The 20,392-nt window shown below is 60.8% G+C and overlaps 3 protein-coding genes across 9 annotated transcripts in view; 2 read left to right on the top strand and 1 right to left on the bottom strand.

Annotated features, from left to right (window-relative positions):
- The first annotated feature begins 67 nt into the window (after window positions 1-67).
- LOC112666266 (small integral membrane protein 24) lies at window positions 68-4,036 on the top strand. The gene is made up of 4 exons (XM_025456921.3): window positions 68-203; window positions 597-708; window positions 965-1,030; window positions 3,443-4,036. The coding sequence occupies exons 1-4, from the start codon at window positions 131-133 to the stop codon at window positions 3,588-3,590; spliced, it is 399 nt and encodes a 132-aa protein (XP_025312706.1). The 5' UTR covers window positions 68-130; the 3' UTR covers window positions 3,591-4,036.
- A 1,081-nt stretch (window positions 4,037-5,117) lies between these two features.
- On the top strand, window positions 5,118-7,123 carry LOC112666267 (small integral membrane protein 24-like). The gene is made up of 3 exons (XM_025456922.3): window positions 5,118-5,276; window positions 5,360-5,471; window positions 6,281-7,123. Exons 1-3 carry the CDS (start codon window positions 5,198-5,200, stop codon window positions 6,402-6,404), a joined length of 315 nt encoding a protein of 104 aa, XP_025312707.1. The 5' UTR covers window positions 5,118-5,197; the 3' UTR covers window positions 6,405-7,123.
- A 3,227-nt stretch (window positions 7,124-10,350) lies between these two features.
- NFIC (nuclear factor I C) overlaps window positions 10,351-20,392 on the bottom strand; it is a 65,795-nt gene continuing 55,753 nt past the window's right edge. For all 7 annotated transcript variants that reach the window (XM_049098400.1, XM_025456917.3, XM_025456916.3 and 4 more), the window contains one exon: window positions 10,351-16,685. Coding sequence is in view for 4 of the 7 variants with exons in the window: in XM_025456917.3 (XP_025312702.1) it covers window positions 16,668-16,685 (18 nt within the window). In the remaining 3 variants the exon portion in view is untranslated. The remainder of the gene's footprint in view (window positions 16,686-20,392) is intronic.

Below are 20,392 nucleotides of genomic sequence, written 5' to 3' on the forward strand. Positions count from 1 at the left end.
CCGCGTTAATTGTTATACCAGGTCCAGAGTCTGAGCTGCGGGTCCGCCCCTAGGCCCGCCCGCCTGCATATCAGGGCCTGGGCTCGGCCTCACCCAGCTGCCCCTGACTGTGCGCGCCGCTGGCTCTTCCATGACCATGGGGACCCTGGAGGCCCTTCTCCTGCTCAGCGCCCTGCTCCTGTCACCTGCAGAGGCCCAGCAGGGTAGGGCGCCCACCCGGGCTGGGGGGCGGGGTGCACGGTGCAGTGGTCGGGAGGGGTCATGGCAGGGGCTCCTTCGAAGGCTCAACATCTCCCCATTTTTCATGGTGAGGAACCCCTCTGAGAAGAGTAGGCGGGCAGAGGAGGAATGGGGCCGGGCCCCTCTTGGAGCCCCCCAGCCCCCACGCTCCCCCGGGGCCTCCCTGCCCATCCCTGGGGACACCCCCCCAGGCCCCAGCCCCCTCCCTTCTCTAGAACTGGTGTCTGACCAGCTCTTTCTGAGACCCCACCTGCTCGAGCATCCCCGCCTCACCCCTGGACCCTTGCTGTCTCCCCTTTTGGGGGCGTGCCCCGCTCCCCGCCATCTCTGACTCCCACCTGCCCGCCTTCGGACAGCCACGCAGTACCACCTGAAGCCCTGGCTGGTGGGCCTGGCTGCCGTCGTGGGATTCCTGTTCATCGTCTTCGTCCTCATGCTGGCCAACCGCGTCTGGTGCTCCAAAGTGAGGTGGGAGCCCCTCTCCCCACACTCCGCACCGCTGTCCCTGTCCTCTCCCCCAGAGTGCTGGGCACCCCTCCCGCCTGCTGACTCTCTCTGGTCGCTTCCCCTGTCTCCCGTCTCCCTGCTTCTGCTCACACCCCCCGCTTCACGGCCCGGGACAGCCATGCGGCCGTGCACCTTGCTCTGTGCAGCCGCGGGACACCGTGGAGGCGACTTGCCCGTCACCCACCCTCACCCCTCTGTCTCTCTCTCTCTCCTACAGAGCCCAGGATGAGGAGGACACCGGGTTCAGAATGTGTTCCAACCCCTATCAGGACGTGGGCGTGAGGTACTACTGCCTGTGTGAGCGTGCTGGTGTGGGGTCGGGGGTTTGTGTGAGCCCCTCTGGGGGGTGGGGAGGGGTGAGTGTGCACCGGTGACCTCTTTCTACTCTTGAACACGTCAAGCGCATTCCAGCCGGGACCTTTGCACTTAGTCTTCTCTCTGATTGGGACGCTCTTTCCTGTATCTTTGAGCTGCCTCGTCCTCCAGTCCCTGCTCAGATATTTCCTCCTCCCGGAAGCCCACCCCGGCCACCAGGCCTCCGACACACTGCGTCCCACAGCTCTGCGTTCTTTGCCCTGACCGGCAGCCGAAATTACCTTAGCCATTTACCGCTCTGTCGTCGCTGGACGGTGGCTCCCAGTAGATGGAAGGAGCTTAGCTCTGGCCCGGCTGTGTCCCCGGGGGGCCTGGCGCACAGTGGGCACTGAGCAGATCCCTGTTGAGCGACACTGTGCTGTGGGGTCGTGTAGGTGTCTGCACACGAGCGTGGGTACTGGCGCGGGTGACTCTACTGTGGTCCCGACTGCTTCCAGACGAGATTCTGGGGGAGGCTCAGGGATGTGGCAGGGGTGGGGGCTCTTCCAGGGCAGTGTCCCCACTTGGCCAAAGTTGGGAGGCGAGAGTAGGAGATAGGAGGAGGCCAGCCTGACTGGAACATTCTCAGTCGAGCTCGAGACGTATGTGAGGGAGAGAGCTGTAGGCCTCATTGTTTGCTTTGTCTGAGACTCAGTGCCGCTCCAGCAAAGTGTGATTCCCGCTCCCAGGGTGGGCTGGAGGTTCTCGAACCCACCTGAACTCCTGTGTTGGTAGTTTTCTCCTTGTCCATTCCTCCATCCATCCCCCATCCCCCACCCTCCTACCTCCCATCCATCCATCCACCCATCTACCCATCCATCCCCTCGTCCATCCATCCATCCATCCATCCATCCCTCCCTCCCTCCCTCTATCCTTCCATCCTTCCATCCATCCATCCATCCACCCCCCATTCCCCTACCCATCCATCCTCCAATCCATTCATCCATCCCTCCATCCATCTATCCATTCACCCAACCATCCATCCCCCCATCCATCTATCCCCCATCCATCCATGCCCCCATCCATCCATCCACCCATCCACCCACCCATCCAACATTCAACCATCCATCCATCCATCCATCCATCCATCCATCCATCCCCCCACATCCATCTATCCACCCATCTACTCACCCATCCACCTACCCACCCATCCACCCATCCATCCCCGTATCCATCCATCCATCCATCCCTCATCCACCCATTTACCCATCCATCCATCCACCCATCCAACCATCCATCCATCCCCCCACATCCATCTATCCACCTATCTACACCCATCCACCCACCCACCCATCCCCATCCATCCCCAGATCCATCCATCCATCCAACCATCCATCCAACCATCCATCCATCCTCCTACCCACACTTCCCTTTCCAACCATCCATCATTCATCCATTGATCTTCCTACCCAGTAAACCATTGATCCATTCATCCATCCACATGTCTACACTGCCATCTCTCCACGCATTTATACTCCCATCCATTGATCTGTCACGCTCTTCTTTGGCCTGGTCATTCACTCATCTTCCTATTCTATTTTTTAAGGTTTTATTTATTTGTTTGTTTATTTATGAGAGACACAGAGAGAGAGGCAGAGACAGAGGTAGAGAGAGAAGCAGGCTCCATGAAGGGAGCCCGGTGTGGGACTCGATCCCAGGACCCCAGGATCATGACCTGAGCCGAAGGCAGACACTTAACCACTGAACCACCCGGGCGTCCCTCATCTTCCTATTCATTTATTCATCTCTCCATGCAGCTATCCATTCACCTAACCACTTACCTGCCCATCACCTATCTATCAATCCACCCACCCACCCACCCCCTTCTCCATCTATCCATTCATCCATTCATTCCCCTAACCTACCCATCTATCTACTCACCCACCCATCCACCCACCCACCCATTTCTCCCACTCATCAGCCCAGTGATCTCTCCACCCATCCACCCATCTGCACTCCTACCCATCCATCCATTGACCCATCATTCTTTCCTTTCTGTAATTAATCTACTCACCTATCATGCTGTCTGTTCATGCCTCCATGCAACCTTCCATTCACTTCTCTACTCATCTTCCTATTCATCCGTCCTCCCATGCGTCCATCCTTCCATACATCCACACATCCATCCATTCTCCATCCATCTGTCCATCCATGGGACAGTTGAGTCCTACTTTCTGCCTTTGTGAAATGGAAATAGCAAGGCTTCCTCCCAAGGACTGTTTTGAGGATTCAACAAAGAAACTTTTTGTAAAACACCTGTCACAAGGCCTGGCACAGGCCCATGTCTGTCCAATGGGGGCGACTGTTTCTCATTGTGTCTGGGGCCTTTGTATCCCTACAGTGAAGAAGGCAAGAGGGAGAAGATAGAGGAGATAAAGGACACGAAGGGCAGGAAGGCTGAGAAAGAAGGAGAGAGGAACTTGGGGCTGGAGCTGGAGGAGCAAGAGGAGCCCAGAGTTGAAGGGAAAGTCACGAACACAGCCATGTGAAGACGCGACACGGCTTCCTCCAGGCAGCCACCCAGAGATGCCCCCTCCACACCGTGTAAGCGATGACCTGGATGTGAAGCCACCATAGTAACTCCATGCAGAGTGGAGAATACTGGCCCCCAAATGAAGAGGCCTGGGACTTGCCCTGCCCCTCGGGGGGGTGGGCTCTCTGTGTGCTGCATGCCTGGGCTTTGTGCACCCTCCTTCCCGATTTGTCTGCCTAGTGATTCCTCTCGCACTTGGAGCGCATTCTGGGTTATGGAGAAACCCCCGAGCTCCCGCCGTGTCACGGCTCCCCCACTTCTACCCACGGCCTGATTTCTTTTCCCTCTCCCTAGTATCTGTTGGCCAGAAGCTCCTCCGTCCTACTCAGCCTCGGGACCAACGTGGGGCAGGGGCTGCCTTTCAGAGACCTGCATTAAAGAATTAATAAGAGCCCTTCAGAAGGGCTCCTGTTGTCTCTTGGGACTCAGTTTCCCCCTGGGGGAGGCAGTGGTTGGGGCCGATGCCTGAGCAGGGATGGGAGGGCAGGCTGCCCAGTGCCCAGATGCCCCCGGCAATCTTGATCCTGCTGCGGAGCTCTGGACTTTGAGCCCCGTATCCTGGGAAATCCTTGCTACCCCACCCCTCGTCTGGGGCCACGTGACTGTTCCAGGGACCTGGGTCCGGGAGGCTGTGTCCCAGGGCTCTGTGCTCCCCTGGGAAGCAACGAGTACTTTCTCCTCCCAGTTTCCAGCCTCCCCTTTCACCTCACTTTCTCCGGGCCCTGGCCCTTGCCCTGGATGTTAACTATTTCTTAATAAGGACCCTGATAAAGGTTGGCGTTCAGGCCCCGTAGCCGGGCTTGGGGGGGTGGTGAGACCCAGAGGCAGGGAGCGGCTGTGCGGGACTTCCAGGATCGTCCGCCAGAGGGTGGAAAAAACATAAATGAAATGAAGCTAATAAGCGCCCTCACGGATGCTCCCGGTGAGCGCCTGGCGTCTGGTCAGTACACGGTTAGCCCCGTTTTCCAGCTGGAAACACTGAGGCCTGGCAGGAGAGACGTCACGGGCCGGTCTCGCGGGTGGCTGTTGGCAGAGCTCGCGTGGAAGCCCAGGCTGCCCGAACGCTGAGGGGGTTTGTAGGATGATCAGAGAGGGTCGGGGTGGGGGGTGTTCATTCCCAGCTGCGGTTCCTTGCGGCGAGAGCTGTGTCCCTCTGGGATGCCATGTGTCCCCCCCGCAGGGGGCGGTAACCCCTCATCTGCAACCTGAGGACCAGAGTTACGAGGCTTGAAACAGGTGCCGGGGCTTAAGAACCACTGCAGGGCCCGGCGCATAGTAGGTGCTCAGGAAACGCGTTCCGCACCTTTCCTGGCCTCTCTCTCCCGTGGCTGTGGCTGTGGGGAGCGGAGGGCGGGGGGCCTCAGGGGGACAGGGTGCTGGGACGCCTGGGCCTCTGGACCCCCTCCCCGGCACACCCAGGATCCAGGGAAGGGGGCCCCACTCCTCACTTCCTGCAGGGTGCTGGCCACACCCTGCGCTGGGGTGTCCGGGGTGGCCACTTCCTCCTCTGACGGGGTGGCACCCCAGAACCTGCTGGAGGGACGCGAAGACAGACGGACAGGGATGGACCGATTCTGGACGACCACTGGCCGGGCCTCCCTTTTGGCAGCTCTGGTCCTGGGGCCGGTTTGGGCCCAACCCCGTAAGGCCTTGGGAGGGACAGGAGGGGGAAGGGAGCCCCCACCTGGTGGCCCAGCAGCTGACCCCGCCCCGCCCCGCCCGCAGTGGCCCAGAGGAAGCCGTGGCTGGTGGGGCTGGGGGCCGTGCTGGCCGCCCTCTTCCTCCTCTTCGTCCTCACCCTGCTCTACGCCATCTGGTGCAGCCAGTCCCGCGACAGGTGGGCACCCCCCCCCCCCCGTCCTGCATGAGCTCCCCCCGCCCCCCGTAGCACCACTGGTGCTCAGAATCCCTCCCCTCCCCTCTCCTCTCTGAGCCTCGACAGGCCAGGGGGTTCTTTGATTCAGAACCGCCGGGACCTCAGGCAACACGCACCCCCCTTCCCCCCCTTGCTACGAACCTGAAAAACGAGATGGCTTCCCTGAGACCCCAACCCTAAGACACGTCCCAGGGGGGAATCTGTGATGTCTTTACCACTCCCCTGGGCCCTGAGACCCCAACCCTAAGACACGTCCCAGGGGGGAATCTGTGATGTCTTTACCACTCCCCTGGGCCCTGAGACCCCAACCCTAAGACGAGTCCCAGGGGGGATCTGTGAGGTCTTTACCACTCCCCTGGGCCCCACGCATCTATCCATCCCTCTCGCACCCCCCCCCCAAGTCCTCTGTGCGTAACCGTCCCGCTGTCTGTGGCTCTGTCCACCTTCCCACCACCTGTCCCCATGTCCGTCGAGGTGTCTGTCCACATCCACTCGTTAACCTACCACCATCCATGGGTCCGTCGCCCTGTCCTCCTGCCCGTTCACTCACCCACAGTCCCGAGACCCAGGGAACGGGCAGGCCAGGCACCGGCCCTCCCATCAGGTTCACACGGGGCAAGTGTCCTAACCTGTCTGGGCCTCAGGACCGCTTCTGTCGGGGTGGGGACAACGAGAGCGCGGGGCGCAGAAGTTCTGGGAGAATCGTACAAGCCTGGGCCCCGTAATTCCTTAATTAAGTGAGGTTTTCTGGATCCTTCTTGTCTCCACAGCCATAAAGAGGAGGAAGTGGGGGCCGTGAGAGAGGAGGAGAAAGGAGAGGGCGACTGTGAGCTGGCCCTGGAGGAGAAGGAGGGGCCTCCAAGCCACGAAAGAGGGGCGAACTCCTCTGAATGAAGGCTTCCCGCCTGCCGCCTCCAGGCAGGCCCCCAGGGACACCCCGTGCACCCGACTAGCGCAGACCTGGTCCTGGGGCCAGTGAAATTATCCCATGTGGGGTTCAGATGAGGAGCCCTCAGAACCCGCCCCCCATCCCCCCTTTGCTTTTATTTCCCCGGGCGTTCATACACCTCCTTCCCAAGCACACCCTGCGCAGGCCCCGCTGAAGGGTAAGAGCCACGGTGGAGGGGGAACCTGTGCAAAGGCCCTGCGGTTGCGGCCCCAGAGCAGGTCCAGCCCCCCAGCCACCTTGCCTTCGTGGCTCCTGGGCCCGAGCTTTGAGCGGACTCAGCGGCACACACGGCCCTTTCCTGGGAGACCAGCCCCCCCCCCCACCCCCCCCGCCCCGCCGTGAGCCGAGTTTCCCGTCACTGTCTGCAAGCTGCGTAGGTGTGGGTGGCGGGGGCGGGAGGAGACGGTCATCACGCCCCGTCCTGTGCTGCCCTCCCGCTGGTCCCCTCCGGAGGGCTGAACCCCTGGTGCCTCCTTGCCGTGTGGCCCTAAGCACGTACTTTAACGTCTGTGCCTGTGTCCCGTCTTGTCAGAGGGGGAGGAGGGAGAGGAAGATAACTTGATCCTTGGGTTGTCATGAGGATTCGATGAAATAACGTCCACAAAAATCGCGAGCACCGGACCCGGAACCCAAAAGGTGTCTAATAAACGTCAGGTGTTGGTTACACTGAAATGATGTGGGCGGGGGCCAGGGGCATGGGTGTCCCCCCCCAGGTTTGGGGGATTTAGAAGGGCCCAGAGTGAGCGTTAAACTGCGGCTCTGGCTCTGGCTGGCGTCCTCTGCCTCCAGGTCATGCCAGGTCGGGGGGTGAGGGGGGTTCAGGGGGGTTCCCAGAGCATCCCTGTTGTGTGGACTCCTCCTTTTCCGAAGGGGCTGGACTTCTCCCCCCAGGGTGTCTGGAAATTGGTGTGGGGGGGCCTTTTGTGGCTGTGACAAGCCCTGCCCCCTTTTATAGGGAGGCCCAGCCCGCAGTCTTGGGACAGCCCCCCAAAGCCAACAACTGCATCACTTCAGGCGCCCATAGTGGGATCCAGGGCCAGATTGCCCTCATCCTGGCCCAGCAGAGCCCCGACCTCCGGTGTGAGGACCCCAACCCGGGCTGACACCCCCACACTGGTGGAGCCCGTCAACCCTGACAACTCCAGGCCACTTTGGTTGAACCCCAGGCCTGGTTGACCCCACCCCCACTCCAGCCAAGCCCCCCCCACCCGCACCCCAGGTTGAGCCCCTCAGGGCTGGCTGACTGCTCACCCCTACTGAACCCCTCAACCAGGGGCTGAGCCCCCATCCAGCCTGAGCCCCTCCCCCTGCTGGGTCTTCACCCTGCAAAAGAAGCTCCTATGAGCGCCCTGTTTCCCGCTGCAGGGAGGGGCAGGACTGTGGGGGTTCGGGTGCAGGTAGCTGGGGGCCCCCCAAAACCCAGCTTCTGGGTCCAGATCTCATCCCGCCCACAAGGGGGCGCCAGAACCTCGCTGCTGGGGGTAGAAGCACCCAACCCCGCTGGGGATGTGCGGGGAGGGAATGTGTGGTCTGGGGGGGCCCTCGGACCCCCACCTCCGACTGTGGTCTGTTCCCGGCTGGGTGGGGCGTAGGGCCGCACACCTGTGTGCACTGCATGGCACTGTGCCTGGGTCCCTGTGTGCGCCTGTTGTTGTGCCTCAGTGTCCCCATCAGTGAGCCGGCTGTAATGGTCCCTCCTGGGTGGGTCTGTTGTACGACGGCAGGAGCCTGCGCAGCCCAGAGCTTTGCTTGCCCATTGTGGGGTTCCCCCCATCGGGGGGGCTCGAGATGCCGGGGCAGGGTGACGGGCAAGGGCTCAAGGATCCCAGCCCCCCGAGAAGGGGAAGTGACAGCTCCTCACTCCTGTGATGCTCCCGAGCGCCACAGCCTCCCTCCCATTGGACTCCAGTGGCTGAGAAGCCCCCACGGCTGCCGGGGGGTGGGTGAGGGTGGGGGGAAGAACTGGACGCAGCGCTTGACACCCCTGCTGGACACCCCTGTGTGTCATCAGGGCCCAGGTGGGAGGGGTTCGGGGCCGGAAGCTGGGGCGGGAATAGGGGCTCTGCCCAGACAAGTGGGGAAGGCCTCCTGGATGAGTGGTGGTTAGAATGAAGTCAGGTCCTCCCTCTGCCCACAGGCCTCCAGGACTCCCAGCTCCTGGGGTGGGTGGGTGAAAGCCCGAGAAACCCTGCAGGACCCGCCCCATCCCCTCCCTGCCCTCCCCTCCTCCCCTGGTCCCTCACTCTTCTCCAGCCACACGGGCCTCCTGGCTGTTCCTTCAACATGCGAGGCCGGGGCCTAACCCCAGGGCCTTTGCACAGACCATGCCCCTGCCTGAAACACTCATCTTTCAGATGTTTCCCTTCTTCTATTCGTCTCTGGTTAAATGTTACCTCCTCCTGGGAGACCCACTCTCTTATCCTTTACTTTGCTTCACTTCTTTGGCACTTACCTCCTCTGATATATATTTTACAATTTTGAAATTTTATTTATTTATTTATTTTTTTTTTTAAACTTTTTTAATTTATTTATGATAGTCACAGAGAGAGAGAGAGAGAGAGAGGCAGAGACACAGGCAGAGGGAGAAGCAGGCTCCATGCACCGGAAGCCAGACGTGGGATTCGATCCTGGATCCCCAGGATCGCGCCCTGGGCCAAAGGCAGGCGCCAAACCGCTGCGCCACCCAGGGATCCCCTGAAATTTTATTTTATTTTTTAAAAAGATTTTATTTATTTATTAATGAGAGACAGAGAGAGAGGCAGAGACACAGGCAGAGGGAGAAGTAGGCTCCATGCAGGGAGCCGGATGCGGGACTCAATTCCCGGACTGCAGGATCATGCCCTGGGCGGAAGGCAGGTGCTAAACCACTGAGCCACCCGGGCTGCCCTATTTTACACTTTTTTAAAAGAAAATATTGTATTTATTCCTGAGAGACACAGGGAGAGAGGCAGAGACACAGGCAGAAGGAGAAGCAGGCTCCTCACAGGGAGCCTGATACAGGACTCGATCCCAGGACCCTGGGATCACGGCCTGAGTCAATGGCAGATGCTCAGCCGCTGAGCCACCCAGGCGCCCCTGATATGTATTTTAGTTATTTCTACCGTTGACTATGCATCTCCCCAACTTGGGACTGTAAGCGCTATGAACGCTGGTTATTTGGGGCGTTTTATGTTCCTCGCTGGGTCCCCAGTACTTGTAGTGTGCAGATGCTCAGGAAATCTTTGCTGAATCGGAGTTTGCTAGGTGGAAAAGGAGAGGGAGAGCATTCTGTACATTTATGGGGCACCGACTGTGTGCCAGGCTCTGTCCTTGGAGCCAGGGGTGGGGCGTGGTGGGAGAGGTGGAAGTTACCATGGCGTTTGTTGATTGAAGTCCCTGCAGAGATCCTAAGCGGCTGGTGGGGGTGGAAGCTACTGGGGAAAGGTGGGGTGGCCACCTGGAGGAAGAGGATGTTGTTGTGGGGCCTCAAGGGTCTGCGGAGATTGGGGAGCCAGCGATGAGCAGCAGAATAGCAGGAGCCAAGGCTCAGGGGTGTGAAACAGCCCCTCGTGGGGTGGGCAGAGCACTGGAGCCACCAGGGGCACTGCAGGTGGGACCAGGCGGGACCCAGAGCTCACCGAGGTCAGTGTGTAAAGCAGGTCCCTCCCGTAGGCTCAGTGGATGTGGACATGGGGCCAGACCGCTATGTGTGTGGGGTCCCTGAGTGCCATGGGGGGTTACACAGCACCCCTGACCCCAGCCCTCAATGCCAGGAGCACCCCGTCAACAGATGTCTCCCGGGGACCCCAGAATCTCAGAGCACCTGCCTGCTCGCCCAGCAGCCGCCCCTCCCCTTCACTCAGGCACAGAACCACCCAAACAGCACAGAAAGGAGGACCCAGGACAGTCAGCGAGAGTCGAAGCATAGCTTGTTTAATTTTTATACATTTTTTTCTTCCTTCTTTTGTCTTTTTTTTTTTTTTTTTTTGCTTTTTATTGAATCTTGTATGGAACCCCCCCTTGTTTCATTTTTTCTTTTTTCTTTTTTTTTTTTTTGCATAGGGAAACAAACAAACAAAATAATAACAGCCAGAGTCACTTTTCTGTAAATGGTAGGCGCATCTGCAAAAACCGAAATGACTGCATAATACACAAGGTTATGACCAGAGTATGCTGTGAGGGGGGTAGGCGGGCGAGCCGGGCAAGGGAGGAGTCCGGCTGGTCTACCACATGTCCCCTGTCCCTGTCCCGGAGGGGGAAGGGGGAGGGCGTGGGCAGCAGACCCAGCCTAGGCCTTCTCCCAACCTGGGTTCATGAGCATGGGTGTATGTGTGTGTATGTGTGTGATCCGGTGTGCGTGGCAAGCAGGAAGCAAGAGACAGAGTAAACTATTCTGGTAATATTAGTAAAATACAAAATAGAGGGGGACCTCAAAAAATATCTTGGAGGGAAAAGAAAATGAAGAGCAACATCACCAAAAAGTTTTTGGAAGGAAGGAAGGAAAGAAGGAAGGAAGGAAGGAAGGAAGGAAGGAAGGAAGGAAGGAAGGAAGGAAGGAAAAAAGGAAAGAGAAAAGAAACTCAAGAGTCAAGTGGGTCTCTCTCCTTCCTCCTGGCTGCCCCCTGCACTGGGCTCCATCCCTCAGACTCTCTCCTCTTCCCCCGTGTAGGGTCCTGGGGGTAGGAGGGCAGGAAGCTGGGGGCAGAGGCCAGGACCCCCAGATTTGAAGGGACTTTGGTTTTGGAGGCCTGGCTGGGACCCAAGATGGGAGGATGGGGTGTTGATGCATTTGGGGAATGGACTTTTGGGGTTTCCAACAGGAGGGGGCTGGGATAGCTCCCATTCCCCTTCCGTGGGTCCCCTTCTGGCCAGGAGGTGTGAATGGAGGGCCGTGGGGAGGGCAGCAGCTTGGGGGTGCATGACTTCCTCTCTGAGCCCTGACTCCTGTTAGATCCCACCTTCTCTTTCCTGAGGCCTGGGGGGGGGCCCTGGGGAACAGGGGAGGAGAACCCCAAAGCCACACCAGGAGACATGTGGAGGCACTGCTTGGGAAAAGTCTGTTTTGGTATCGCTGGCAACAAGTCCCGCTGGTACAGCTTTGGGTCTGTCTCCCTGCCTCACCTGGAGGGGGGTGTGGTGGGGGGGTGGGCCAGCGCCGGGGGCCCCATGCACTCTGAAACACTTAGGGATGGATGGATGGATGGATGAATGGGGGAGGCTGTCAGTTTAAGGTGGGACTCTCAGGTGTCCAAAGGGGCAGAAATGGGGAAAGATGGGAGGATGCGGAGGAAGCCGGATTTGAGGATGGATCTCTGGAACCTCTCTGCCAACACCCTCCAAAAAGAAAGTAGAAACCAGGGTCTCAGAGAGGGAATCCAGGTCAAAATAAAAAAGTAGCCACTGTATAACCTGTATTATGAGAAAAAAACTCCAAAATTATATATATATATATATGTATATATGTATGTGTGTGTGTGTCTGTGTGTATATAGTATAGCCCTACGTTGGAGGTCAAAGTACCGTGGGAGAAGTCAGAGTGGGGAGAGGGTCCTCAAGCTGCATCTTGCAGGGGGGCTGGAGTTCCTCCTAGCCCCAGGCTCCTAACTGGCTGCTGTCCCTGGGGACAGACAGCAGGTTCCAGAGCAGAGATGGGGGATGTGTGGGGCTGAGGCTGGAATTGTCTGCTGCTTGGGGGGTGCAGCCACCCCCCAGGTCGCCTTCGGGGTTCCTCTTGGGTCTGATTGTCTAGATCAGGGCGGGGATGGGTCTGAGCTCGGAACTTGACAAGAGGCTGAGCTGCGAACCCAGGCCTGGGGATCCCTGACCCCCTTCTCGGTGGACAGGGCCAGGTCTTCCTGCCCCTCTGCACCTCCTTTTCCACCCTGGTCATCCCACGCCCTCGTCCAAGAGAGGAGGGAGGGCAACTTGCATATATCTGGGAAGCCTCCCCGTTCTCTTCCACAGCATGGGGTGGGTGGGGGGCACCCAGGCTCAGACTGGGAGGGGGGCCTCCCATGGGGAAGGACGATGATGGATGGCGGGTGGCAGCAGGCGGGAGGGAAGGGGGTTTGAGAACAAGTTAGTTTCACGCCGGTAAAAAACAACGGGACACCCTGTGCCCCGCCTGGAGCCCAAACCGCAGACCTGGGGAAGGGGTCTGGATCCTGCTGCTTCTGCCAAATTCTGCCCGTGGCCTTTCCTCCAGGGGGAGTGGACGAGCCTAGGATGGCACTACCTACTCAGCAGCAGCAGCGCACAGCTCGGGGCGGGCTGTGGGCAGACCACATGGTCCCCCCAAGCCCTCGGGGAGGGGTCCTAGGTAGGCTGCTCCCCAGTTCTGGGGGGAAGAGAATAAAACTCAGAAATCTGCCCCATGGAAACTGACAGGCAGGGCCTTGGGCTCTCGGACCAAAGGACAGTTCTCAGGGGCAGCGACCTGCCCCCTGGGACGTGCTGAGGCATCTTTTTAAAAGACATGGGATGAGCGTAGGATGGTGGATGGAAGCCGGGTGGGCCCGCGAGGCTCCTCCCTGCTCTGGGGGGCGACCGTCTGCCCTGCCCGCCCTGTCCCCACAGGAGATGAGTGGGAGGCCGAGCTTGAAGAATCCAGCCCTCTGACACCCCGCTAACCGGCTGCTACTGTCTCAGCTTTGGTGGAGTCAAAAGCAAAGGAAATTGGGGAAAAAAAAATAAAAACAAAACAAAACAAAAACAAACCAACAACAAAGAAAGAAAAAAACAGAAAGGGAACATGAAATCAAGGACAAGACAACAGCGAGAGCAGCCACCAGATGGAGGCCCGTGCCCAGGGGTCCCCGTCCTGGGCCGTCCGTGTGCCCGCGGGCGCCGGCTGGGCCTACGGCGGCTGCGCTCAGTCTCCAGGGACAGACAGACAGATATTGCATATATTGGGTTTGGCTTGTTTTCTGTTTGTTTCATCCCAGATAACCCCCCCCCCCCCCAGTCACAGCTGGAAGACAGAAGTGGGTGCTGGCGGCACGGAGGGGGCAGGAGGGGAGTGCCGTCCCAGGCCGGTCTCCAGGGAATGGGGGGGCGGAGGCGAGTCCTTTGGCAAGAAGGAAGGGGGGCCTGGGGGAGGGTTGGAGGGGAACCTGGGGAGGGGGGGCGGCAATGTGACCCTGAGCCAGAGGGACGCCAGCCTGCAGGAAAGGTGGGGTGGGGGTCTGGCTGTAGGCAGGATGGCCACCCCGTGGGGACACCACTGGCCCGGTGGCAGGACAAACCCCTGCACTGGGGTCAGGGCTCACCCCTGAGGTCTGTCCGCCGCTGTGGGCAGGGGCCTCGGAAGTGACCCTTCTGGAGCGCAGGGGTGGGGCTGGGGGCAGCAGAGCACCAGGGCGCACCCCCACTGCAGCAGGAGGTGGAGACAGAGCCAGGGGGTGGGCGTGGGGCAGACCATGGGGCGATTGTTCTGTGGATTGCTTTTTCTAGCGTGGGATTTTTCTTTTTTTTTAATTCTTTTTTTTCTTTTTTTCTCTTTTTTTACAAATAGAAATACATCCCTCTTCAATTTTTATTTTTTATTTCATGTCATTGTTTTGTCTTTTTGTTTTTTTTTTTTTTAACTACACGAGCAGTGCATGCAGCTAACTGTGTGCGCTGATATTGTTTAAAGGTAATACTTATTTTCGGAAGGCAAGGCACATCATGTGGTAGAAAATTTCGTGCAAATTAGGAAACATGGAGTTTTTTTAAGGGTTTTTTTTTTGTATCTTTTTTTTTTTTTTTTTAAAGAGGAGGGGGTAGTGTCGGAGGGTTCGGGGAGGGCTGGGAGAGGGGGATAGAGCCAGGTATAATTTGCCATGCAGTATCAGCCGCGGCGAGCTGACAACAGGAGCCAGGTCACAGGAATCCCCGACTAAGCACCATGCAAAGTTAGGTAGCTGGGGGCTGCCAGGTGCCCCTCCCCTACCCCGCCTACCCGCACCCTAAGGTTCCATGGCTGAGAAGCTTCCGGATACCCCACCTGCACGACCCACCCCCCTCCTGCCCTCCCGGAGAGCGGCCCAGGCTTTGCTCCCCAACGGCCACCCAGTGGAGGGGGCCTTGGGGACAGACGGACGGACCAAGGGTTCTTGAATGCCTCTGGACAGTGGGAGGGGGGTTGGTGGGGAAGGGTCTTTCTCTATACGGTTGAGTGGGTTTGCCAACCCTCTCTGGGGCTGGTTTGGGAGGAAAGTCCAGTTTCTGGGTTGATGGGAGGAGGCTGGCCAGGCCTGGGGCACCGGGAGAGGGTCAGGAGGGCCAGGCTGAGAGCAGATGAGGCGGAGGCCCAGCCCAGGGCGATGGCTTTGGCCCAGGCTGGGGGATGGGGGGTCGCGGTGGGGAAGGTCTTCCCCAGGGCCAGGCGTGGAGGAGGCCAGTTGGGACTCAGATGGATGGGATGGGAGGGGTCCCTGTGTTCGGGCCTGGTGACCCTAGAACACCTAACACCCCCTCCCAGGGCCCCCACCCAAGATGGCCATCCTGGGGTGGGGGTGGGGATGGGGCCAGGGAGCCGGGGTTGGGGGGCACCCGGTGTCCCCAGCTTAGTGTTTTTGGAGCGGCTCAACGGAAAACATTTAGCAGACAGGAGGTCCCCCACATGGCCACAGGGGACACCCCAAGGCGCCAACCCCCCCCTCCCCCGGCCAGAACCCCCCCAACCCTCATCCGGGAGTGCACGGATGTGGCCGCCCGGCCTTCTTTCTTGGTGGGGGCCCAGCTGCGATGCACCTCCCTGGCTGCGCCCCACTTCGGCGGGGGAAGATGAAAGTGCAAACCGTGGTCCCCCTTTGGGCTGGGAAGCACCAGGGAGGGGGTGCCGCTCCAGGATGTAAGGCACTGGCAGAGGAGACGAGGGAGGGCCTGCTGGCTTCCCCAGATCCCACCCCCGTGCCCGAGCGCAGCAGGGCCCGAGGGAGCCCAGCTCTGCCCCTTGGGCCAACTGCAGGTGGGGGGTGTTCCCATCTCTCTAGCTCTGAGGGGAGCACAGCAATGAGGGTCGGCGACTGGAGGTGGCCGGGTTGTGGGAGGGAATGGAAGGGGCCCGCGGCCACTTCCCATTCCAGCTGGACAAAGGGGGGCGGGCGGTGGGAATCAGGCACTTAAACCACTCGCTCTCACCTCCCACCTCCGTGGGCTTCAGGGGGGGTCCTCCCCTCCCAGGGCGCGGGCGGACGGAGGCTCGGGCAGCTGTCCCCGCCTGGGGAGCTCCGAGTCTCTCCACCCCCCCAGCCCCTTCCTCGGAAAGTGCATTTCTTACAGTGTGTGCAACGTGGGTCCCTCCCCGGGGTGGGGTGTGGAGCAGGGCCAGCGGGGTGCGGTGTGGGGTGGCCTCCTGTGCCGCGGGGTGGAGCTGGGGGGTCAATTGCATAGAGACTTCTCCTCCCAAACAGGGCAGGCATGGGGCGGAAAGACCGAGTCCCGAGCAAGCCCAGCCGAGCGCGCACGCTTTGGGGCAGGCGGAGGTCCCGCGACCGCAGGACGCTCCTGAGAAAGTTCCTGCCACGCGTCCCAGTCCCCCTGGCGACACCCAGGGTCTCCCCACAACCCTCTTCTGCCCTCGTCGCTTCCCTGCCCACTCGGGCCTCCAGCGGCGGCGGCCTCGGCTGTCCTCGCCAGGCCCCCCCACCGTCCCCACGACACCTGCCTCCCCGCACGGTGGACACCGTGGCGGAGGCCTGGCTGACATCCCGGCAGTGGGGACCCAGGGAGAGGTGGCCGTGCTGGGTGTCCTGCCCCGTGAGGCCCGGGCAGGGGCACCGGGCCGCGCTCACCTGGTCCTGGGCGGAGGCGGGGAGCGGGCGCCTGCCCTTCCAGAGCAGCAGCCAGAGATGAGTAACAGGACGGCGCCCTGACCCTCGCGCGGCCTCGGAGCGGTGGCGGGGCCTGGCCTCTGGTCCAGCCGCGGCGACCCCACAGTCTGGGGGCTGCCGTCTTTACCTTTTGTCTTCTTGGTTGGGTGGGTTTGTTTTTATGGTGGTTTTTTTTTTTTCCGTTTGTCTTTTTTTCTCTTTTTTTTTGCCTTTTTTTTTTTTTTTTCTTTTCTCTTTTTGCTTGTTTCCCTCCTGTGTGTATGTGTCTGTTTTGTCTTTTCGGCCAGGCTGGGAGTCGGCGGGGTGTTCTTGCTCGCTCTAACTTTCCACCGAAAACGTGGGCCGGGAGCCGGCTGGGCGACCCCCTGGGATTCCCGCGACGAAGGAGCAGGGCGTGGGACGAAATCTTTCTTATCCCAGATACCAGGACTGGGTGCCCGACGGGGACACACGGAGCGGGGTGGGGGGGGAGAGAGAGAGAGACACACGGGGGTCAGGCTCCACCACTGACCGCGCTGGCCACTGCCCACACCCGCCTCCCTGGGACCCGTCTCCCCCGTCCCCCCAGCCCCAGGCGTGTCAGGACCTGCGAGAGGCCCCTGGCCCAGGCTGCCCTGGATGAAACTCGGGGTGCCCACGGACACCCGAGTTCTGGAGAAGCCTCGGGGAAACCTGTATACCACACGCAACTTCCGGTATATACTTATGCTAAAACAGGTATTTTTCAGACTTATTTTTATCTCTCGTTTATCTGGAACTTAAATCTGCTTGAGCATCCTTTGTTTACGACCAGCTCTCGGTGCCCTGAGTCTAAAAAAGGGGAGAGGATGTGGCTCCGCCCTGGGCTTCCCTCCACGTGCTGAAGCTCTAGGGAGCGCCGCCTCGTCCAGGCGCTGTGACCAGGGTCACAGGGTGACCAGGGCTGTCTGCTGTCATTCTTCAAACAAATGTTTTCCCATTTAATGACCCCCCCCAATTCTCCATAAAGGAGGGACGACGCCCCCGACTACCCCGTTTCAAAGCGAAGAAAACATGGGCCCAGAGAAGTCAAGTAATTGGCCTGAGTCCACCAGCGAAGGGGCGCCACGGCAGATTCCCAGCTCGGCAGCCCGGTTCCAACCCTTGTTCCCTGCCCGGGTCTGACCCCGGCCTGGCCCTCCAGGGGTCGCGACCTCTACTTCCCCCGGGGGGGTCCCGGGGCTCAGCCTCAGGGACAGCTCCAGCCTGGGTCTCCACGGGGAAGCCGGACAGGCCCTTCCCCTGGAAATGCATCTAACGGTCCACCTGTGTGGGGCCGGCCTGGGGACCCCCCCAGCCCTGCCGTAGGTCAGTTGTGCCCCTCCACCCAGGCCGCCGCGTGGGCCATCCCCACGGACTGGCGCCCTGCCTCCCAGCCCCCCACCTCCAGCCAAGTTCAAGTTCATCTTGGCCATTACCTCATGTCTGGTTTCTGTTGGCAACCAGACAGACTCTGGGCGTGACCCTCCCCCACGGTGGCCTCCCCTCGGCCCTTCCTCCCTCCTCCCTCCCAGGCCTCTGGTCCCAGTAACTTAACATCCTCCCCTTTGGCTGAGGGGGAGCCTGAGGTGCTGGGGTGGGGGTGGGGCACAAGGTCCGGGCTCTGGACTCTCCCTGGCCTGGCTGGAGCCACCAGTGTGGCGGTGGCAGGCGGCTTAACCCCTCTGGTCCTTAGCTCGAGTCACTCATCTGCTGGATGGGGGTCACGCGCCTCACCTCGGGCAGAAAGGATCCTGGTGTAAAATGCTCAGCCGGGGGGCTCCCATCACATGGGATGGGGCAGAGGTGTCAGCGCCCTCGGAGCCCACGCTGGGGGCCAAAGCGATGGGTGGCTGAGGACTGGGGGGTGCATGGGGAGATGGAGGTGGGTAATGGATGGGGGAGGGGCACGGAGGGGGGATGGGCATGGAGTGGGGCGGGGCGGGGCACTGATGGTGGGGAGGGATGATGGAGAGGATGTTGGTGGGGAGGGGCGCTGCTGGGGAAGGGGGGTATTGATGGGGGAGGTTTTTTTTTAAGATTTTATTTATTTATTCATGGGAGACACAGAGAGAAAGAGAGAGAAGCAGAGACCCAGGCAGAGGGAGAAGCAGGCTCCATGTGGGGAGCCTGACATGGGACTCGATCCCAGGACCCGCGGGTCATGCCCTGAGTTGAAGGCAGATGCTCAACTGCTGAGCCACCCAGGTATCCCTGGGGGAGGAGATAGTGGTGGGGGAGGGCACTGACATGAGGTGCGGCAGGTGGAGGGTGTGGGGAGGGAAAGCAGCTGTAGGCTGGGGGGCAGTTGAGGGGTGGGGGGCCAGGGGAACGCAAACCTCCCAGGAATAATGGAGGCGGAGGGCCTCCAGGAGGGGGGGCAGGGGTCTCATAGTGTCCTTCCTTCCCTTTAGGGTCTGCAGGGGGCTCTGACCCCACCAGAGAACCGGGGTGCCTTAGCCCAGCCGACCGCAGCGCTGCCAGGGGCATCCCCGAGAGCCGCCCTCCCCGCTCACGCAGGCTGGGGCCTCCCCACTCCCGCAACCCAGCCATCTCCCTTCCACGTCCACGTCCCCCACCCAGAAATTTCTTTCTCGTTTCCAGATCTGGCTGTGCCCCTCCCTCACGTCGAAGCCGTCCATGGCTCCCCATGGCCCTCAGGACACAGCCCACATTCCAGCTGTTTCTCTAGCACATCCAGCCTCTGTCAGGGCCAAGCCCCCTGCCTGGGCGCCCTTACCCTGCTCCTCTGTCGGGCAGTCTCTGTACCAGCTCCAGCCTCTCCCGACCCGGGCAGGGGGCTCGGTGCCCCTCCCTGAGCTGCCTCCACACCCGCCTGGGGCTCGCTGGCCAAGAGGGGGCCATGAGAGGTGTGCAGAAGCAAAGTCCTGCCCTGGCCTGCCTCAGTTTCCTTCCTCTCCCAGGACACCTGCTGTGGGGAGAGGGGCCCCATGGAGGGGTCAATAATGGGGAGGTGAGGCAGGGGCAGGGCCTCCTTCAGGTCACTGCGTGTCACCTCTGGGTTCTGGAGCAGTTAGGGCATTCCCAGCCTCCCGCTGGGGGTGGGCTGGGGGGTGGGCGCAGGAGAAGAAATGGATGGCTCCAGAGCACTGGGCAGTGGGCGCGTCCACGCTGGGACCCACAGAAGGTGCCGTGGGGTACCCCAGACCCAGAGTGGGGAGTCCTGGAGTCGCCCCAGCTTGCTGGGGGAGCCTGACCAAGAGACTCCTGTCTGGGCCCCGGCCGGAGCAAGGCCACGCACTCCTCCTCCCCGGGGGGGGTTTGCAAGGGCACTGTGGGCAGCCGCTCTGCCTTTTGGTGCCTTTCAGCTAAACTGGTCCCTGCAGGAGCACCCCCGGGAGGCGTCCAAGGCCAGAAGACGAGACAGGCGTTCCGTGTGTGAAGCAGCCGGTAAAGGCCAGGCCTCCCCAGAGCCCGCAGCCCCGTGAGCTGCCGGAGGGCCCCCAGCTGACTGGGTTTTAGCTGACGATGGGGGACGATGGGGGACGTGGCCAGCTCCCCAGCTCCTCCCCATCTCTGCCCACGGCCTTGGCTGCAAAAAACCTGCCCGCAGCTACCGGGGCGGGGGCGGGGCGCCGGCTGCAGCCCATGGGTCCCACAAACCCGCACTACAACCCCCCTCCCCAACACGCACCGCAGTGGGGAGCAGGGGCTCCAGGCTCCAGCCCCCGGCTGCCAACACGCTCCCAGGGCCAGCGTGCGGCCTGGACTCAGACCCCGACCCTGCGGGAAGCTGGCAGCCACGAGTCTTAGTTCTGGACCATCGGGGCTCTGCCCTCCGCTGCTGTGCGACCTCAGGCAACCCGCTCCTCCTCTCTGGGCCTCCTGCTCTTGTCCTCGGCCGCTCCCCCCCACCCCGGTGCTCAGCTGCAGTTCCGCGATGCCTCTGCTGCTCTGCTCTCCAGCATGGCGGGGGGGATACACATGCTCCACTGGGAGACCCCTCCCACCCCGGGGGGCGGGGGCCAGGGGCTGCCTCAGTTTCCCCACCTGCCCCTGGAGTCCTAGAGTCCACCACTACCCTCTGCCCCCTTTCTGGGGGGCGGGGCCAGGAGCTGCCTCAGTTTCCCCACCTGCCCCTGGAGTCCTAGAGTCCACCGCTACCCTCTGCCCCCTTT

The sequence above is a fragment of the Canis lupus genome, chromosome 20 (assembly GCF_003254725.2).
Source record: "Canis lupus dingo isolate Sandy chromosome 20, ASM325472v2, whole genome shotgun sequence".
Classification (NCBI taxonomy): Eukaryota; Metazoa; Chordata; class Mammalia; order Carnivora; family Canidae; genus Canis; species Canis lupus.

What these genes read in the sequence shown, in the direction of transcription:
- LOC112666266 (XM_025456921.3), top strand. Translation starts at nt 131, where the DNA reads ATGACCATGGGGACCCTGGAGGCCCTTCTCCTGCTCAGCGCCCTGCTC. An exon ending in ACCTGCAGAGGCCCAGCAGG is followed by an intron (nt 204 to 596) that starts GTAGGGCGCCCA and finishes GCCTTCGGACAG; the next exon opens with CCACGCAGTACCACCTGAAG. An exon ending in TATCAGGACGTGGGCGTGAG is followed by an intron (nt 1,031 to 3,442) that starts GTACTACTGCCT and finishes GTATCCCTACAG; the next exon opens with TGAAGAAGGCAAGAGGGAGA.
- LOC112666267 (XM_025456922.3), top strand. Translation starts at nt 5,198, where the DNA reads ATGGACCGATTCTGGACGACCACTGGCCGGGCCTCCCTTTTGGCAGCT. An exon ending in GCCGGTTTGGGCCCAACCCC is followed by an intron (nt 5,277 to 5,359) that starts GTAAGGCCTTGG and finishes CCCCGCCCGCAG; the next exon opens with TGGCCCAGAGGAAGCCGTGG. An exon ending in TGCAGCCAGTCCCGCGACAG is followed by an intron (nt 5,472 to 6,280) that starts GTGGGCACCCCC and finishes TTGTCTCCACAG; the next exon opens with CCATAAAGAGGAGGAAGTGG.